This window comes from Haplochromis burtoni, unplaced genomic scaffold (assembly GCF_018398535.1).
Source record: "Haplochromis burtoni strain Fernald_Lab_line unplaced genomic scaffold, NCSU_Asbu1 Contig_8, whole genome shotgun sequence".
In the NCBI taxonomy this organism is placed as follows: Eukaryota; Metazoa; Chordata; class Actinopteri; order Cichliformes; family Cichlidae; genus Haplochromis; species Haplochromis burtoni.
Genome location: NW_024582369.1, coordinates 173 through 17770, shown reverse-complemented (window position 1 = coordinate 17770; position 17598 = coordinate 173). Strand labels below are relative to the sequence as shown.

Sequence of the window (17598 nt, the reverse complement as noted above, 5' to 3'; positions counted from 1 at the left end):
TTAATGAATCTCTCAAATTCAGGCAACTTTGGTTTTGATAGAGAGAGAGGCACCAAAGAAACACTGAGTTTACCAATACAAATGCTGCAGTTAAAGACACGTGCAAAATTACAATCACCATTTTCAGTTGGAGATTTGCCTTTCAATGCTCCTTACAGCCCCAGAAATGTAACTTCTGGTGCAAGGTGATGGCTTGTTGCCTGGGGTCTCTGTGACGGAAGAAAAAAAAGAAGAGATTGAAATATTTATCATTTCTGAAAGGAAGAAAAATATTTGTGATTGTAATAGACTCTCATATGGTAACAGCTGAAGGACTAACTCCTGCGGTGGTGATCCTTCTTCTACTTTAATCAACCTGAAGGAAATGATGAGAGAGGAAGTGATTACAGAAACACCCCGTCTCTATACCTCCAGGATCTCTGTCCTGAGTAGATAAGCCCCTCCTGTTGCTAATTTCCAGCAGAAAAGCAGGAAATGTGACAGTGTAGTTTTCCGCTTCCATAAACAAGCTGACTGTCAGAGTTAGCTGCCAGCCCTGCGAGCGTCTGGGCTGAGTCTCCTTTTGAGGGAGTCGGACGTTACTGACAGGGAAAGTGAGCAAAGGAGAAGAGGGAGAAAGTAGGGGGAACAGGAAAAGAGACGGGACAGAAAGACAGGAAAACCCATCAAAAAAAGGACAGGAAAGAATTGACAGGAGAGAAGGGAGAAGACGAGGAACAGACAGACTGAACTGAGCTTCAGTCTCTCTTCCTCTCCTTTGACAAAGCAGATTAAGTCATGGCTGCGAACAACACAAATTTCCTTCTGGAAATGCTTCAGCCTGCCGACGTTGGTGAGTTTTCTGAGTTTTCTTTCTCTTTTAGCTGGTGTGTTTCATGTGGTTGCTCTGATTGGTGCCCTCAGGAATTCAAGCTTGAATCGCCTCCTGGAATAGATGTAATATGCGGGCCTGGTGCCTTTTTGAACCAAGCTTTATCATCCAAATTTGAATATTCAAAGAAACCTTTTCAGACTTCTAAGAATGCTCGATCTGTTTGGTGCTCATCTAAGGAGCGTGGAAAGAAAAGCGACTGGACTTCTTTAAGTTTCTTGAGGACGTTTCACCTTTCATCCGAGAATCTTCTTCTGTTCTAAAACCAAATGGTGGAGAGTCCCAGGTATTTAAGCCCTAGTGGGAGTTTTCCCTTAAGAGGGTACTTGACCCACTATTGATCAGGTGCCTCATCAAATGAACAAAGGTGTAGGTCATTATCTGAGTTTTAAGGTGAAACCTCACCCTATCATGTGACCTACTGAATCAATGTTAATGTCAATCCAGTCACTTTTCTTTCTAAGCTCCTTAGATTACCATAACCTGGATGACTGAGAACCTACACAGACATACTTGCTGCTGATGTTTTCTTTTTTTCAGTTTTCCCTAATGGTATTTCCAGATGACTTTTTACTAGCGTCTGCCCTCCATTTTCCAAAATTAGAGAAAAAAAAACTTGTGGAAATGTGGTCTAGTAACAAAGCAGGTTCAAACTTTTTGAACATTTTATTGAGGGGAACCCGATTTGTTTTCCTGGCATAAGTCCAGTGGTATTTGTCTCATCTGCTACATTCTCTTCCTTCTCTCAAGCATGCTCAGTTGGCTTTATCCAAGGCAAAGTAGCACAGAGCAAGAATATGTCAACAGCTTTTCATTTTTTGTCTGTGTGTGCGTGTGTGGAAATGAAACTCAGTTGGTTTGTTTTCTCCAAGACGCTCAATCTATTAAACACAGGCAGAGGAAAGCCTATTATTATTTTGTCAAGGGCCACCATATTTCAAGACACGTCTGGCAATTCTCAGTTTCTTCCTAGCACACATTAAATCCCTTGCATTCACAGTGGATTATTAAAAAAAAGACCATAAAGGATATTTAGATGCACTGCATGTGCATAAGAGCAGTGAGGATGTATAACTTCACCAAAGCTGAAAAACCCTCCAACCTGTGCATTAATTGACTGTGTGGATCCAGAAGGATATTTAGATCCAAATTAATTTCTGATGTTGTATTGAGAGCATCAAAAAATGTATCTAAATGTATCTTTTTGTCAATTTTATATGCATTTGTAGAAATATTAACTGGTTGTTCCACACTTGCCACACAGAACTGCAAGCAAGTATTTGTGATACCTGGTAATCAGTCCTTCACATCACTGTGGTGGAATTTTGGCAAACTCTTCTTTGCAGAATTGTTTTAATTCAGCCACAGTGGAGGATTTTCCAGCATCAATGGCCTTTTTAAGGTCATGTCAAAAAAGACTCAATGGGATTTAAGTCAAGACTTTGACCAGGCCACTCCAAAGCCTACATTTTTGTTTTTGTCTATTCAGAGGTGGGCCTGCTGATGTGTTTTAGATCACTGTTCTGCTGCATAGCCCAAGTGTACTTGAGCTTTAGGGCATGAACTGATGGCCAGACATTCTCCTTTAGAATTTTATTTTACTGTTGGTGTGGTGATCTTTTTATGAAATGATGTGTTAGTTGTATGCCAGATGTAAAGGTACTCAAGCCTTCAAGAAATGTTGGGGATCACCAAGATGTTTTTTGGCAGTGCAAGACAAGCCTTTGTGTTCTTTTTGGTCAGCAGTGGTTTTCTCCTTGGAACTCTCTCTTGGATGCCATTTTTGCCAAGTCATGAATTCTAAGTGTAACTGAGACATGTGAACCCTGCAGCTCTTTAGATTTTGTCCTGGTTATTTTCTGACCTCCTTCCATAAGTAATGTATGTGCGCTTGGACTAATTTTGGTAGGCTGGACACTCATAGGAAGGTTCACCGGTGTTCTAAGTTCAGATTCCCAGCCTTAAAGCTTTAGAAATGGCTTTATAACCCTTTCCAGACTGATAGATATCAATGACTTTGATTCTCAGCTGTTTCTTTAGATCTTGGCACGATGTGCTGTCTTCTGAAATCTTTTAGCCTGCTTCACTTTGTCAGGCAGGTTCTATTTAAGTAATTCTTTGATTCAACAGGTCTGGCAGTAATCAAACCTAAGAGTGGCTTGTGAAACTGAAGTGAACTTCTGAAAAAATTTGGCTAATCACAGTTCATTCGTGATTTCACACAGGGAATCATGAATTAACTGATTAATAACAAAATGATGGTTTAATAAATTAAACCATAATTTAAAACTGCATTTTATACTTACTCAGGTTATCTTTGTCTAATATTACAATTTCATTTAATGATTTAAAGCATATAAACAAAGAAGAAAGCAGGAAAGGGAGCAAACACTTTTTCACAGACTTGTAATGGGAATATTTGCGATATAAAAAAGATACTACAGCACAGATCATTTTATAAAGATCCTTTTTTAAATGGTATGCTTCTCTCTTCACAGACCACCTGATTATAGCTTTCTGTGCTTCTGTGGCAGTGGGCCTTCTCTTGGGCGCCCTAGTTTATGTGATGCTTACTTGGTTTTCCCGACACAAAGCAGGCTCTGCCAGCATCACCCGCCGCCCGCATCGCCGCTCGCACACTTCTTCCCGCCATCGTCCAGGCTTTAACCGCAGCAGCAGCTATGACCGGCGAAGCAACAACAGCTTAGTGACAGCTGCTTTCACCTTTCACCGCCAGACTTCCTCTCAAGATCACTTTGACGCAATGGCGCATAAATCCAGCTTCAGGGGCTCCACCTTCCACCCGCTCCTCCAGTGCAGCCAAATTGCAAGAGAGGCAGAGGAGGGGAGCCAAACCACACTGCCACGTACACCACCTCTGACTACATCAACTGGATCAGCTCAAAGCGTAGCCCAGCCAGCTGCCACCCCACCAAGACCAGAGTCATTTTGGGGGAACAGTGTCAGAGGTCTTCATGCTACGCAGACCCCACCTCCAGCTTATGAGAGCATAATCAGAGCTTATCAGGAAACCCGAACCTAAGAGGAGTGAAAGCAGCACTGGCTGATACTAATTGGGAGATGAACGGATTTCCAAACTGGACTAAATCTATAATGATTTTTATGATCAGGTGGAGCTGGAGTGGAGAAAACAAAGAGGCCAAGCTCAGCTAAGTGCCCTACTTAACACAATAACTTCCTGAAATTACATAATTTTTAGCAAATCTGCTATATATTTATAAACATATTTGCCTTTCATCATTAGATACTTTTATACAAAAAAAGAAATTGTAAAAAGTTATTTGAATGGTGTTGCATCCTGTCAATGGTGATTATTTATAATGTAAGGCAAGACATATGCTTTCTCCGTGCAGGTCATATAATAACTATGCAAGAAAAGATGTAATGATTGTACACGTGAAGCTTAAAAGATAAATAAAAAGTGTGTGTAAGCCTGTAGTTAATAAAGTGCATTAGACTATTTGATGTTTTATCAAATTCATGATGAAAACTTGGTTAAATGGACCTGATGTTTTTTATTTTCTGAATCACATATTCAAGATGATTTTGTTTATGTGTTTGCATGAACAGCACTTGCGAATGTGACATGTGAGAAAATGTGGGCATTAGGTATAAGAATTTTTGTTCTGTATGTTTTGAATGTATTTTACTGGACTCTGCTCTTAAGTTAATGCAATAAAGCAAGACTCAAAAAGGCTTTTCAGTGCAGACATTTTGGTCTGCAACAGGTCTGGAGGGACTCGGCAGGACAACCATTTGTTCACATAAGCTGACACAAAATATATTTTAAAAAAGTGAATAATTCTTCCAATAAGGCCACTGGGTATAAAGAAAGGATACTGAGCAATCTCAAAATGTAATGGGTTCTGTCCTTTACCACTCCACCTATAGCTACTTTCAGCTGCTCCCTTGGTACAAGCACAAATGGGCTTTTAATCTCCAGCTAAAACTGAACCAGTGACCTTTTGCATGGCAAGCAAATGTCTGAACCATTGTACTATGAACTGCTACTATGTTGATTTTCATGAAACCTCTCCAGCACACTTCATAAAAGTCAAGGTAGTCACCTTACAATGCAGTTCAACCTAGCACTCACTCAAATATGAGCTACCAACAGTTCAAGACTATAGTGTTGTTCCACAGTAATGCACGCTAGAGCAGAAAAAAGCCAGAATACAATAATAGTAATAGCTGTGTTAGACTGCTATATTTACAGTGCAGCTGTGCTGTCATTTTTATTACTGTCCTAACTGTTGTTTCCTGAAGAAGGAACTTGTGTACAACAGTAAAGTTTGAAAGGTGAAGGACACAATCCCTACAGAGCTCTTAAACTTTACAGGACCAAACGATGAGCAGCACTCGTAATGGCAAAACACATAATCGCTAAGGTATTTGCAGCTGACTAAAGCCAGACAGAAAAATAATAATAAAAGCTAACCTAAAACTTAAAATTTTTAAACAATGCAAACTAAAAACTAAACTGAAACAAAAAAACCTACTATGGAAACTAAATTAATTAGTTTACCACATTTAATACACACAAAAAAGAACTATACAACCGAATCTAAAAACATGACTCCAAAATGCTAAACTCTTAGCACAATTTTACTGGTCTCACTCAAATATCATTATAAATCCCAGTTTTGCACATTTCTGACACACAAATCCATTATTCAACACGCCTTTTTCACCTACAAAACACTGGCCTTCAAAAGGCAACACAATCATTACCAGTTACTCTCACTCGTCATGCACCTCCTCAAACTCAACTAGAAGAACAATTCAGTCATGTGTCAGAGTATAAAAGAGGCCTCAAGTGTAGAAGAGGAAGACTAGCAGGCAGCGGAGGTCATCGTGGACGAGGAGGAAGAGGAAGGCTCAGCCATGCCAATATTTCCAGTGAAATGTGTGCAGCTGCTCAGTGGGACATTTTGTATTATAGTAACCAATAAATACTTCTTTTGTTACCTTTTTGTATCTCTGCACTGATTTTCTTGGCAATGTTTCTCACTGTACTAACATTACATGGTGGAATTACTGAGTTTAGCCATATACTACATGAAACAGGTAACACTGGTGTCGAGATATATGTAGAACTGTAAATGCTATATTTGGACAAAACTCCCTACACTTCACCAGAACAAGAAAAAATAAACTTACTCTTACACATTTGCATGGATTTAAATATGTAGCTTCATGGCCAAAAAATACACAAATAATTTTTATAGTAGTTTCCTGAATTTCTGAATTTGGTTTTTGATGTTCTGTAGGAATGTAAAGGTATGTGCGTGTTGTTTTGGTTAAAGAAATCAGTTTTGAGAAGAAAGAACAATGTTTTGAGTTGTGTTTAAGTTTTTAAAAGTTTTATGATATGTTAAAAATGCAAATAAAATGTAAAAAACATGTAATAACAAATATGTTACTGCATGTAAAAAATACACTTCTGTTTAGATAGATATATTTTGCTCTTTTTGTCAGACCTTCCCACAGATGTCCTCCTACATATATTTTTGTCTTGTACTTATGGAAAAGAGTTGTAGAAAAGACATTACTGGTTTTAGTTCTATTAACATTTTGTCAAATTTTCACTTTAAATAAATCTGGTACATATTTGACTGAGAAAGAGAAAGGAGGTCAAACTCATTTTAAACTGTGAGCCAGATACAGCACACTTTGATCTTAAGTGGGCCAGACCAATGAAACTCTTCTTTCTGTCCGTTCATAATGGGTTATTCGATTATTGAATATTATCTTAATATTTGATAAAGAAGCACAATTTCAACAGAACATCTCAGTTTTTTTCTACATAATAAAGATTCATCCACTGCTGTAGTGAATGAAAGAAATCTATATGTATGAGAATTAAATTGTAAGAAATAAACATGTAAAATTACAGAAAAGGTTCTGGTAGCTATATCTTTGTCAATCCTGTGATTACAAAACACAAAGTTTTTGTTTATTCACAGAAAACGTCCTTTATTTGTATCCATTGTTAAAAAAAAACCCATTAATTTCTGTAGTGAAGAAAAGGAACTTTTCTGATATATTTTTTTTTTATCTGTTACCTAATTACTTAGGTGTGGCCACACAGGAGGTATTTAGCAGTAAAGATAAATCTGTGATACAAAATTATATTAAAAGTCAAACTTTTATGACTCTCTTCGCATTTCCTAAAGCTGTCCAGTGAGGCCCGATTGGAGTGTTCATCAGCTTATTTCTAGCCCCTGTGCCTTATATTTGACACCCCTCCTCTAACCCATCTATTCTTATCAGTTTGCTGATATTGCCAAATTTCACATCCATAAATTGCAGTTCTCCAATAAGAAGCCACACTTCCCTATTTTCATGAATGGAAATTAAACTTTATGTGACCACAATTTATCCTTCCCGCAACAAGAAGGCTATAAACATTTTTGATTTTATAATATCGCATTGTAACAGTATTACCGTCTTTATTTGATGACTCTCTTACTCTCGCCCCTCCTCTTTTCCCCCGTGACATATTTACTTTTTACGCTGTCGCTTTTGCGTAATCTTGCAGTTCACACACCGAACCTCTAAAGCGGTCAATAAAAAAACTGTTGCAGTGGATGACGTATTATTTGTGGGACAAATTTATGTTGTGTTTATTTACACCGGCTGCAGTCTTGGAGGACGTTATCGTAGTTCTTTTAAAACGTGTCCATCGATAAATACGGTAAACTCGCTTATCAGAAATGGACATTAATCCACTACATGTCCACCGGGTTACTCCATTAGCCGTTTGGGTGCCAGTCATAGCCAAATGCTAACTAATCTCCACCAAGTTAGTGGCAGCTAAGGCTTCATTTAGCTTCACCCGGATTACGTTTGGGTGTTCATGCCAGCTTTGGCTTTATGGCGGAGACTTACCGGTGTTTATGTTATTTACTCAAGTAATTTTAGCCCAGCTGTCAGTCACACCCACCTGTGTGGCTAGCTAACGTTTACCGGTAGCTAATGGTCTTTGATTATATTAATGCTTTAGATTAGTTCACCATTAGCACTGTCACGAGTTAAATGTTAGCACTGCTAAGTGTTTAAACTGACATGATAACATTAAATGTAATTATCGGGTCGTTTTTGCGTTGACATACCGTTATGTGCCTTATCAGACACTGTCCTCACGTCTGTGACTTTGTCAGATAGGTTGGACAGCAGTCTGGTTAACACACGCACATCTGGGAGGGCACACAGGGGAAGGATGTCCGCAGCCGCTCTGCGCTGGATCCGTTGTCGGAGGCTGAGCACAGCTGGGCCGCCTAGTGTGAAGAAAGTGCTTCAGTGGAAAGATTTAAGTAAGTTATTAGACAAATCAGCAGTCTTGTACAATAAATTTCAATAAACACGTTGAAAATAAAGATCTTCCTCTTCGCTGGCATTTAGGGAAAGTTGCTAAAGTAACTGGCGCAGTTGTCTTGGGGTAAGTTACATTATTAAAAGAATGATTTATGCAGCGTGTGAGAGAAGAATGATCTCTGTCCCATAGCTTATTAAACATGCTCCTTTCTGCAGGGGCTGTCTTTTTATTACTTATGAGGTGATAGCCTTGGATAAGGCTGTGACCATTGACACTAGTGCAATTCTTCAGGAGAAGAACAAGTCGTACATCTATCTGAGGGCCACTCCTTCAGATGAAAAAGACAACCTAACTGGAGGTAATTAATGCTATCCTAAACAACCTCATGGGTAACATGACACATTATATATCTTTTGTTGCTGGACTCAGTCACAACTTTTCACCAAACCCTGGCTGGTGTTTGTAGGACAATCCCAGAATAAACAGTACATTTATAAATCCATCACGGAGTCTCATATTTGATGTTTTTGCCTGTTGTACGACTGTGTTTGTAGTCCTACATTTTCTCACTGCATCAAAACATTCACATTCTGTTTCTACATACCTCCATCTAGTGTCGGACGTATTTTGGGACGAATTACACGTTTTATTGTGAAAATACACAAGGTCAGATGTAGCATCTCCCATTTGGCATTGCAGTATTTCTTCTTGTACTAAATCTGTCATTTTAACCTCTTTTACTGTATAAATTATGTATATATTTCCACTAGCCTATAAATGTAGTAAGACCTGTTTAGATTTTTAATTTAAATTTACTGGGTTTTGGACATATTCCTTCTTCCCTACTGTGGGAGGGCATTATCTGACAAATATGCTGAGTGGCCCCATTTTGTTCTTGTATGAGAAAGTGTTGTTGAGTTTTTTATGTTCAGTGGGGCAGTGACATCTGCCTTCATTCTTCCTGTCTTCCCTTTCCTGCCAGGACTTTGGGCCATTTGGTGTTGGGTGATTTTACTTCCTCTACCTTTTTAGTGGAAGCTTTCACAATCAACTTATAAACTCAAATATAAGCAGCTTGACTATGCCGAAACATATGATCATGATCATTTTAAGCAGTAATCACTCATAATGCGCTACTTCACTTTTAACTTAAAATAAATACATGTGAACTTAACACACAACAGTATAGCAGGGAATGTGTTTAGGCTTTCGGGGAGGTGCAAATGCTATAAGGATGAGATGGATTTATAGTGAAAGATAAAAAACAGAATCTTTATTATAAAAATGGAAATATAAATTAATCTGACTCAAATTTGATTAATTAGCCACCTCTACAGGGAAGCATTTCTAAATGGTTTCTGTTGTCTTTATAATGTTATAGAAATGCAGTTCTAAATTTTGTCAAGAGAGTAGTGGCTAGTTGTTTTTTTCTGCATCTCTTCCAGGACTTACACACAAAGCAAGGAGGGAACTTCATAAAGCAGCAAGACGGTTTGTGGAAATATCCTCGAGGCTTTTACTGCAATCACTCGATGGTAAGAAACTAACAAACACCAATTCACCAATAACATAGACAGATACACGATAATGCCCCTAATATTTCTTGAACTGAAAAGTATTATTGCCAATAGCAGGGCAAGTGTTTATGCTCAGAAAACTGTAGTCATTTAGTCAATTTTATGTGACATATGTGCACAGAGACCAAAGGAAACACCTGCCTTTACACATGCACATCCTGTTTTGAATGCCACATAGCTTTTACAGTGGTGTGGATCTTGTAAAAGTGAGTGGAATAAACAAGTCTGAGATTTTTTGTTTTGTTTTTAGCCACCTGTAGTTTTAAATCCGCAGACAAAAAGTTACATTCACTTTTCTTTACTTTAACCTTTTACAAATTAATAGCTGCCAAATTGATGACACAAGTTTCACTCCTGCAAGGTTTGTACTGTAGCTCATTAGCTCTTGTAGTAATCTAAAAGGTGGTGCAGTAGACACTAGTAGTTAACCTTTTAGTTGTAGTTAGAATTGCTAAAAGGTCCAGTTAGAGGAATTAGTAGAACACGTCTCCACTTTTATTTTGTAAATGTTCAGACGGTCAGTTTGTTCCGTAATTTTGTGTCTTAGAGCACTTCAGTCATGTGGATGCTGACCCACATGAGGTGGCATTGTGGGTCCTGCTGAAGAAGACACAGTCAGCTAACAAAGCCATCAGACTAGAGGCTGTTCAGGAGCTTGCAGACAATCACCACTGGCATGGTAAAGGACCCTAAAAGTTTCCTGTCACGTTAATTTGATACACAACAGAGACCTGCTCTGGTCTTAGATCACACCTGTTTTGAATAATCCAGATTACCAGTACCAGACGGCAGCCCAGGTTATAGACCATCGGACAGCAGTGGGCTTGGCCCGGATGCCTCAGGTAGACCTGAGGTTTTTCCGTCACCCACCTGCACTGCCTGATTTGGAGGAGGTACTCAAATCTACTTTTTAGGATAGTTACCATTTGAATGCCTACCTCACAGATGTGCTGTGATCTTCTCAGGGTTTGTCAGCGGAGGACGGACTGAGGCAGCTTTTGGCATCTCTGCCTCAAACTGAGGTGGACAAATGTGTTCGGTACTTTACCTCACTGGCCCTGAGAGAGAGCACTCAGTCCTTGGCAGCACAAAGGGTAACAATCACAGATGTACACATACATGTACAGTCATTAGGAAGGCCAGGTCTAAAACTAAAAACAGTCACTGGGATGTGATAAAGAAAAAAAGAAGAAGCTAGTTTCTATATCCTGTCATTAACACGTGCGCTTCATTGTTCCAGGGTGGTCTGTGGAGTTTTGGTGGCAATGGGCTGCCTTATGCCCAGAGCCTTACCTCTGTTCCTTCTGAGAAGGTGGAGTCCTTCTGTCTGCAGGCACTGGTACAGCACTCAAAGGTAATCATCATCATTGTGCATCCAAAGGTGATTTAGTCTGGAGTCGGTGGCTAGATTATTTACCTTCTACTCATTGCGGTCATTGTAGCAGTGTATTAAGGTCAATTCTATGCGCCCGCTGTCTGGATGTTGCCTTGTGGTTAATACTTTGTGATCTGCAGGTAAGGAGCCACTGTGACCACATAGTTGCCAACGGAGGTCTACAGCTTCTCCAGAGGGTTTATCAGCTCAGAACAGACTCTATGAAGATTCAGAGGAACATTGTTCGCATCATCGGAAACCTGGCTCTCAATGAAGGTGCCCATCAGGCCATAGCCCAGTCCGGTAAGTCTGTAACTAATCTGAATAAACTGGAGACAGTTCTGATTATGTGTAATCCTGACTGGGTGCGCTAAAGATGTTATGAAAGTAAGGTCTAAAATATATGTTGTGCTTGTTTCAATTAGAGATTAGATTTTCACCATCACAAAAAAATGTGTTTACTTTTATAGTTATCCACCCCAACTTATAAATTTTATCGTACTCCTCACACTTTCCTGTTTTTTTCCCCCTACTTTACCCATAAAACACTTGCAGGCTGGGTGTCTGTCCTGGCTGAGATGATGCAGTGCCCTCACATCATGCAGGCGTCTCACGCAGCTCGCGCTCTTGCAAACCTGGACAGGGAGACGGTAAAAGAGAAATACCCAGATGGCGTCTATATCCTGCACCCACAAACACGTAGCAAGTAGGAAAACAATTTCAGTTATTACATAATGCATTAACGTCATATTATTTTATTGTTATAACCCAACCGTCATCTTTGACAATGTTTTCAATTTCCAGTCAGCCAATCAAAGCAGACGTGCTGTTCATCCACGGGATTCTAGGGGCAGCTTTTAAGACGTGGAGGCAGAAGGACCGCAATGCATTAGAGGAAGAGGAGGCAGCCAAACGCGAAGATGACTATACAGAGTGCTGGCCAAAGGTAACAAAGGCACCTAATTCCTCTCATTACATTAATGGATTGTTTCAGTGTTTTCCAGTGTTTCTGAGGTCTCACACAGCTTAAGATTTATCTCAGTGTTCTTCCGTGTTGTTTTATCACTGTTTATTGTCAGTCATGGTTGGCTGCTGACTGTCCAAATCTTAGAGTGCTGTCGGTGGAGTATGACAGTCATCTAAGTGACTGGATGGCCCAGTGTCCTGCTGAGAATCAGAGGTAAAAAAAAAACAACTATAAGTCTGTAGTTTCTTTATAGGTCTACATGTGATTAAGGTGCTATTCTTGGTAAAATAGAATATTTTTGCAAAGTCGGGTACCCTTGGATTAATTACTCCAACAGATTAAAAAGGGTTGACTATCTGTCTCTCCAGGAAGTCTCTAGCCTACAGAAGTCAGGAGCTGCTAAAGAAGTTAAAGCTGGCGGGAGTTGGAGAAAGGCCTGTGGTCTGGGTAGCCCACAGTATGGGAGGTATTTCTCCCACATCTTTCCTTCCACAAGCATGTCGGACTTTTATGCAGATCCCTTGAATCCAATTTGAAAAAAAAAATTACTAATCTATCCTCTTGCATTTGGTTTCTCTTGCAGGACTGCTTGTAAAGAAAATGCTGCTGGATGCCTTACAGGACCCAGACATGCATGGGTTATTACAGAACACCAAAGGGATTATGTTTTATAGTGTTCCTCACTACGGCACCTTCATGGCAGAGTACTCTGTCAATGTTAGATATCTTCTCTTCCCCTCCATAGAAGTCAGAGAACTCTGTAAAGGTCAGTGAATATGATGAATTCTGCGGTCTATGGAACTCTTTCAGCATCTAATGTGAATTGATGTGTGTGTTTTAAGATTCACCAGCTCTGCGCAGCCTGAATGACAACTTCCTGAACCTGGCCAAAGAAAAGGATTTCAAGGTGCTGAGCTTTGCAGAGACTCTACCGACAAACATTGGACCCATGATCAAGATACTTGTGGTACCAACGCAGTCAGCAAGTATGTAACTCCAAATACTGTAATGTCTGAAATGTACAGCTTAAATATTAAAAAAACAACAACACATAGTTGAAGCAGTGTCTTGCGTCTCATCGTGTTGTGGTTTCAGATCTCGGGATTGGTGAGCTCATTGAAGTGGACGTAGATCACCTAAACATCTGCAAACCAGAGAGGAAGGACTCGTTTCTATACAAACGCAGCCTCCAGTTCATCCTGGACGCTCTGCAGAGCTACATCGCCCACTGACAGAAATCTATGAAAACAATGACACTGAGACCACCTGCTGTATACTTGAAATGTATACCACACTCCAAACCAAACAGAGAAATAACTGCGCATTCACATAAAGCACCACAAATGCGATTGCAGTATAGCTAATTTGTGGAAACCTGTCAGTTGTGATAACGATAGCAGGGTGCGTTTTTTGTTGTTGGGGTTTTTTAAGTCATCCACTGAGATAGGTCTCTTAATGCTACATCAGCTAAGTTATAAAGAAAATAACTTATGTTTACAAGTAAATTAAGCACATTGAAATTTTATCTAGATTTCCTTTTATTTTAGATTTATTACCAGCTAATCATGGGATACACAATGCTCATTATCTACTGTATTTACTTAAAAATGCACTGACATTTTGTTGCTACTCATGCAACTCGACTTTTGACCAGAGCAAAGGTTTAAGACTTTATTTTTATATGTATTTGTTTTACTCTAACTATAGTGTGATTATCATCTTATGTGCCAAAACATACTCTTTCCCAAGCCTTACCTCAAGTGGACCTGAGTTAATACATTTAGTTCAGATTGCACATGCAGTTGTACGGGACCGATCAAGCAAATTAATTTTAATACATGTGTTTGCAGCCCCCACTGCCACTAGCAGTCCTAAATGCTGGCAATGAAATGAATAAATGTGTAACGTTTGAGGGTTTATGAGTCATCTATGCATTTCTATATACAAAGTACAAAATACAACAAAGTACTTGAAACATTCCTCTGGGATTTTGGCCCATATTGGCATGATACCATCACACAGGTGCTGCAGATTTGTCAGCTGAATATCCATGATAGGAATATACCACATCCCAAAGGTGCTCAAGAGGATTAACATCTGGTCACTGGAGGTCATTTGAGTTCAGTGAACTCATTGCCACCTACAAGAAACCAGTATGACATGATATGAGCTTTGTGACATGATGTCTTATCCTGCTGGAAGTGGCCATCACAAGATGGGTACACTGTTATCATAAAAGGATGGACATGGTCCAGAACAATAAATGGGTTGAACTAAGGGGCCTAAATTGTGCCAAGAAAACATTTCCTACACCATTAAACCAGCCTCGGAAACCTTAGTTTCCTATTCTTACCTTATTCTTCTGCTGCTGTAGCCCATCTGCTTCAAGGTTCAAAGTTTTGTTCAGTCATAGATGCTCTTCTGCATACATTGAATATAAAAAAGTGATTATCTGAGTTACTGTTGTCTTCCTGTCAGCTCAAAACAGTCTGACCATTCTCCTCTGAGGCATTTTTACCCAGAGAACTCCTGCTCACTGGATATTTTCTCTCTTTTTGGATCAGTCTCTATAAATCCTAGAGATGGTTGTAGCTCAAGTGACCAGCAATTTCTGAAGTACTCGACAATCAGCCCACATTCAAAGTCACCTAAATCACCTTTCTTCTCCATTCTGATGCTCAGTTTAAATCTCAGCAGGTCATCTTGGTTGTCATGTCTACACGCTTACGTGCACTAAAATACTTCCATGTGACTGGCTGATTGGATATTTGCCTTAAGGAGCAGCAGAGCAGTTGTACCTTATAAGTGGTTCTGAGTGTTTGTGTAAATATATCTATATATAGTATCAAGTTGTCATAGTTTTCCTGTTAGTGACAGAAGGAGGGAAATGGCACAGTACTGTATTTTATACTGGATCTTAACTTACATTTTGCATCAATGTCATGATGCAGTTTTTGTAATGCATTTTATGCACTTGGGTACGAATGTTGCATTATTTTCTTCATAATACTCACTCATCTATACACAGCGTAGTTTTTTAAACCCACAGTATTGATATGATACCTTTTACCAAGCACAGAAAAGCAGCACAGAAGCAGCAAAAACTTTTAAAACACGCTAACGCGATATTTGGACATCAGAAGATTGTCCCTTGGCGCACACCTTACATAACCCATCAATGCCTTGAAAACTTAACAGGAACAGCTGGAGATCTCGGGTAGATAAACGGCTGTTTGTTGCTTTATGTTAATCCTTCGCTTAACTGTAGACAGGTATGTACATGAAGTTTGCTCTTTTAGATATTTAAGATCGTGGTATGTAGCAGAACATGCCTGTGGCCATGCTATTTTGAGCTAATAGTAGCAGCAAAATGCTAACCGGTGCTAAAACAAAGAGCTAGCATACGCTGTACTGAAACGTTTACAAGTATTTTCTTTGTTGTAATGGTAATAAAAGTATTATTAAAATGTCCGAAAACATGTGACGCGTTTATCTGACTGTTTGGTGCCTTAATAATGGTTTAGGCTGCCGTAAAGCTGCTTCTACCTGAGGCCTTCAGCTGTCGGTTTGTTTACTGTGCTGCAGGTGTTCAGCTCTTTAATCAGCTTCGACTGTCCATTTCTCTGCACCTGTCAATATGGTCAACGTGCACAAAGGTGTCCTTGTTGAATGGTAAGGTTGTAACTTTGCCAAGAAATATTTGTAGTTAGTTTCACAGAAATCTGTTTTTAAGTAGCCGAAACTTTAACTTTCTCTTCCTGCAGTGATCCTGCCATGAAACAATTTCTCCTGTACCTGGATGAAACGATGGCCTTGGGAAAGAAATTCATCCTCAAGGATCTTGACGACACGCACGTGTTCATTCTTGCAGAGGTGGTTCAAACACTCCAGGAGAGAGTTGGAGAGTTGATGGACCAGAATTCATTCCCCATCACACAGAAATAAACGCAAACTGTCAGGAGAACTGCTACTTTTTGGCCATGGACTGCTCATGATCTCTGGATAAATGTTTGCAGTGTTTTAACTGCAGACTACAGTGGATTACTGAGAAAATGCTCAAGGAGTTTAAATACATTTTAATAACAGGTTCCAGAATATGTTTTCTTTTTCTTTGCCTTCTTTAAATTGCAGATCAAAGCTACCGTGTTGGCAGCAGCATTTTTTTTTTCCTTATTAATAATTGATATGAAAGGAGCAAGGATCCGAAGTTAAATAAATTGACAGCTGCTTGCCATTTAACAGTGACTTTGAGGGTTTTTTTTCCATATTTGGATTAAAGTTGGTCTAAAAATATTTAAAACTGTCTTCTGAAAATTTTGGGATGTTGTTTCTAATGTAAATCAAAATAATACAATTATGTATTGAAGGTCATATAAGCCCTTTTAAAGCATTTTTAAATTGAAAATAATTTCAGGGTAAATAGTCTCTTTTATTACTATGTGGCATATTTATTTTTCTTTCTTTGCAATGTGACTGGATGAAGTAACTAGATTTATTTAGTATCATTAACGCAAGCTAAGTTTCTCTACATTAGTTATACATTGCACCCCGAAACATACAGAAAAACCCTTCTAATTGTGCACAGAGTGGGAAGCAGGAAAACTGTTTAAAAAGAACATTGAGGAACCACTTCTGACTGAGTTTTAGGATTTGTCAAGCCAGCTAACAAAAACAAGCCCGGCTGTGTTCAAGCTGCTTTGTAAGAATTGATTTAGTCTTTTTCTGTTTAATTCCATACACACACATAATGAAATACCCAAATTCTTTGCAATGTTATGTTGAAAAGAGTATAACTGCCTTTCAGAGAGGTGACCCCTCCCAATTTTGATGTATTCATTTTATTAACAGTGAGCTTCTTTTTATAGCCATTAATTTTACTAATTAATCCACAAGCTTGGAGTTTTTCCATTAACCATTTGGGTTCAGCATCACAGATTTTTGTGGGAAAGATATTGCTCACATCAAATGCCTAAAAATCATATCTGTTGCTCTCATAGATTCCATCCAGCTTCCCACACATGAGGCTCCAAATTATACCAGGAGTGGGGTTTGAACCCACGAGAGCATCCGCTCATTGGAACTTAAGTCCAACGCCTTAACCACTCGGCCATCCTGGTGCATATATATTGCGTATGCGTGTTCCTTTAGGAAACAGGAAGATTGGTAGGAGAAAGAAACTTATTAATCTTGTTTGTTAGGATCATAGCCATAAATGGAGGACTCTTACAAAGTCCATGGATTTTCATTCACACATATTACATGAGTTATCTACTCTTTACACACTAAGGATCCACACTACCAGGGCTACGGCACACAGCTGTTTTATAAATCATCAAAACCAATACTATCCTAAGATTTATTATATATAAAAGTGATCTGTTCCAAAATGTTTTCATGTAATCCTGAAAACAGAAAAACAATCTTCTGCACTATTAACCATCCACAAATGGAAACAACAGACAATACAGG

General features: G+C 39.1%; 4 protein-coding genes and 1 non-coding gene across 5 annotated transcripts in view; 3 read left to right on the top strand and 2 right to left on the bottom strand.

Moving 5' to 3' along the window:
• The window catches only part of syne1a (spectrin repeat containing, nuclear envelope 1a), a 139802-nt gene extending 139593 nt beyond the window's left edge, over positions 1-209 (bottom strand). The window contains exon 1 of the mRNA XM_042225798.1: positions 119-209. The gene's annotated coding sequence lies outside the window, so the exon portion shown is untranslated. The remainder of the gene's footprint in view (positions 1-118) is intronic.
• Positions 210-470: 261 nt separating this feature from the next.
• myct1a (myc target 1a) lies at positions 471-4589 on the top strand. The gene is made up of 2 exons (XM_005914579.3): positions 471-832; positions 3370-4589. The coding sequence occupies exons 1-2, from the start codon at positions 778-780 to the stop codon at positions 3912-3914; spliced, it is 600 nt and encodes a 199-aa protein (XP_005914641.1). The 5' UTR covers positions 471-777; the 3' UTR covers positions 3915-4589.
• Positions 4590-7472: 2883 nt separating this feature from the next.
• On the top strand, positions 7473-14046 carry serac1 (serine active site containing 1). The gene is made up of 17 exons (XM_005914577.3): positions 7473-7589; positions 8060-8208; positions 8297-8333; positions 8426-8568; positions 9656-9745; positions 10335-10466; positions 10559-10680; positions 10753-10881; positions 11028-11141; positions 11303-11465; positions 11718-11868; positions 11967-12108; positions 12242-12342; positions 12498-12595; positions 12713-12895; positions 12972-13115; positions 13225-14046. The coding sequence occupies exons 2-17, from the start codon at positions 8115-8117 to the stop codon at positions 13359-13361; spliced, it is 1980 nt and encodes a 659-aa protein (XP_005914639.1). The 5' UTR covers positions 7473-7589; positions 8060-8114; the 3' UTR covers positions 13362-14046.
• Positions 14047-15708: 1662 nt separating this feature from the next.
• Positions 15709-16368, top strand: gtf2h5 (general transcription factor IIH, polypeptide 5). The gene is made up of 2 exons (XM_005914589.3): positions 15709-15801; positions 15894-16368. Exons 1-2 carry the CDS (start codon positions 15767-15769, stop codon positions 16072-16074), a joined length of 216 nt encoding a protein of 71 aa, XP_005914651.1. The 5' UTR covers positions 15709-15766; the 3' UTR covers positions 16075-16368.
• Positions 16369-17163: 795 nt separating this feature from the next.
• Positions 17164-17246, bottom strand: trnal-uaa. Its single transcript has one exon. It is a non-coding gene; the product is annotated as a tRNA-Leu (tRNA).
• Positions 17247-17598: the final 352 nt, after the last annotated feature.

What these genes read in the sequence shown, in the direction of transcription:
- myct1a (XM_005914579.3), top strand. Translation starts at nt 778, where the DNA reads ATGGCTGCGAACAACACAAATTTCCTTCTGGAAATGCTTCAGCCTGCC. An exon ending in GCTTCAGCCTGCCGACGTTG is followed by an intron (nt 833 to 3,369) that starts GTGAGTTTTCTG and finishes CTCTCTTCACAG; the next exon opens with ACCACCTGATTATAGCTTTC.
- serac1 (XM_005914577.3), top strand. Translation starts at nt 8,115, where the DNA reads ATGTCCGCAGCCGCTCTGCGCTGGATCCGTTGTCGGAGGCTGAGCACA. An exon ending in AGTCCTTGGCAGCACAAAGG is followed by an intron (nt 10,882 to 11,027) that starts GTAACAATCACA and finishes TCATTGTTCCAG; the next exon opens with GGTGGTCTGTGGAGTTTTGG. An exon ending in TCAGGCCATAGCCCAGTCCG is followed by an intron (nt 11,466 to 11,717) that starts GTAAGTCTGTAA and finishes AAACACTTGCAG; the next exon opens with GCTGGGTGTCTGTCCTGGCT.
- gtf2h5 (XM_005914589.3), top strand. Translation starts at nt 15,767, where the DNA reads ATGGTCAACGTGCACAAAGGTGTCCTTGTTGAATG. An exon ending in AAAGGTGTCCTTGTTGAATG is followed by an intron (nt 15,802 to 15,893) that starts GTAAGGTTGTAA and finishes CTCTTCCTGCAG; the next exon opens with TGATCCTGCCATGAAACAAT.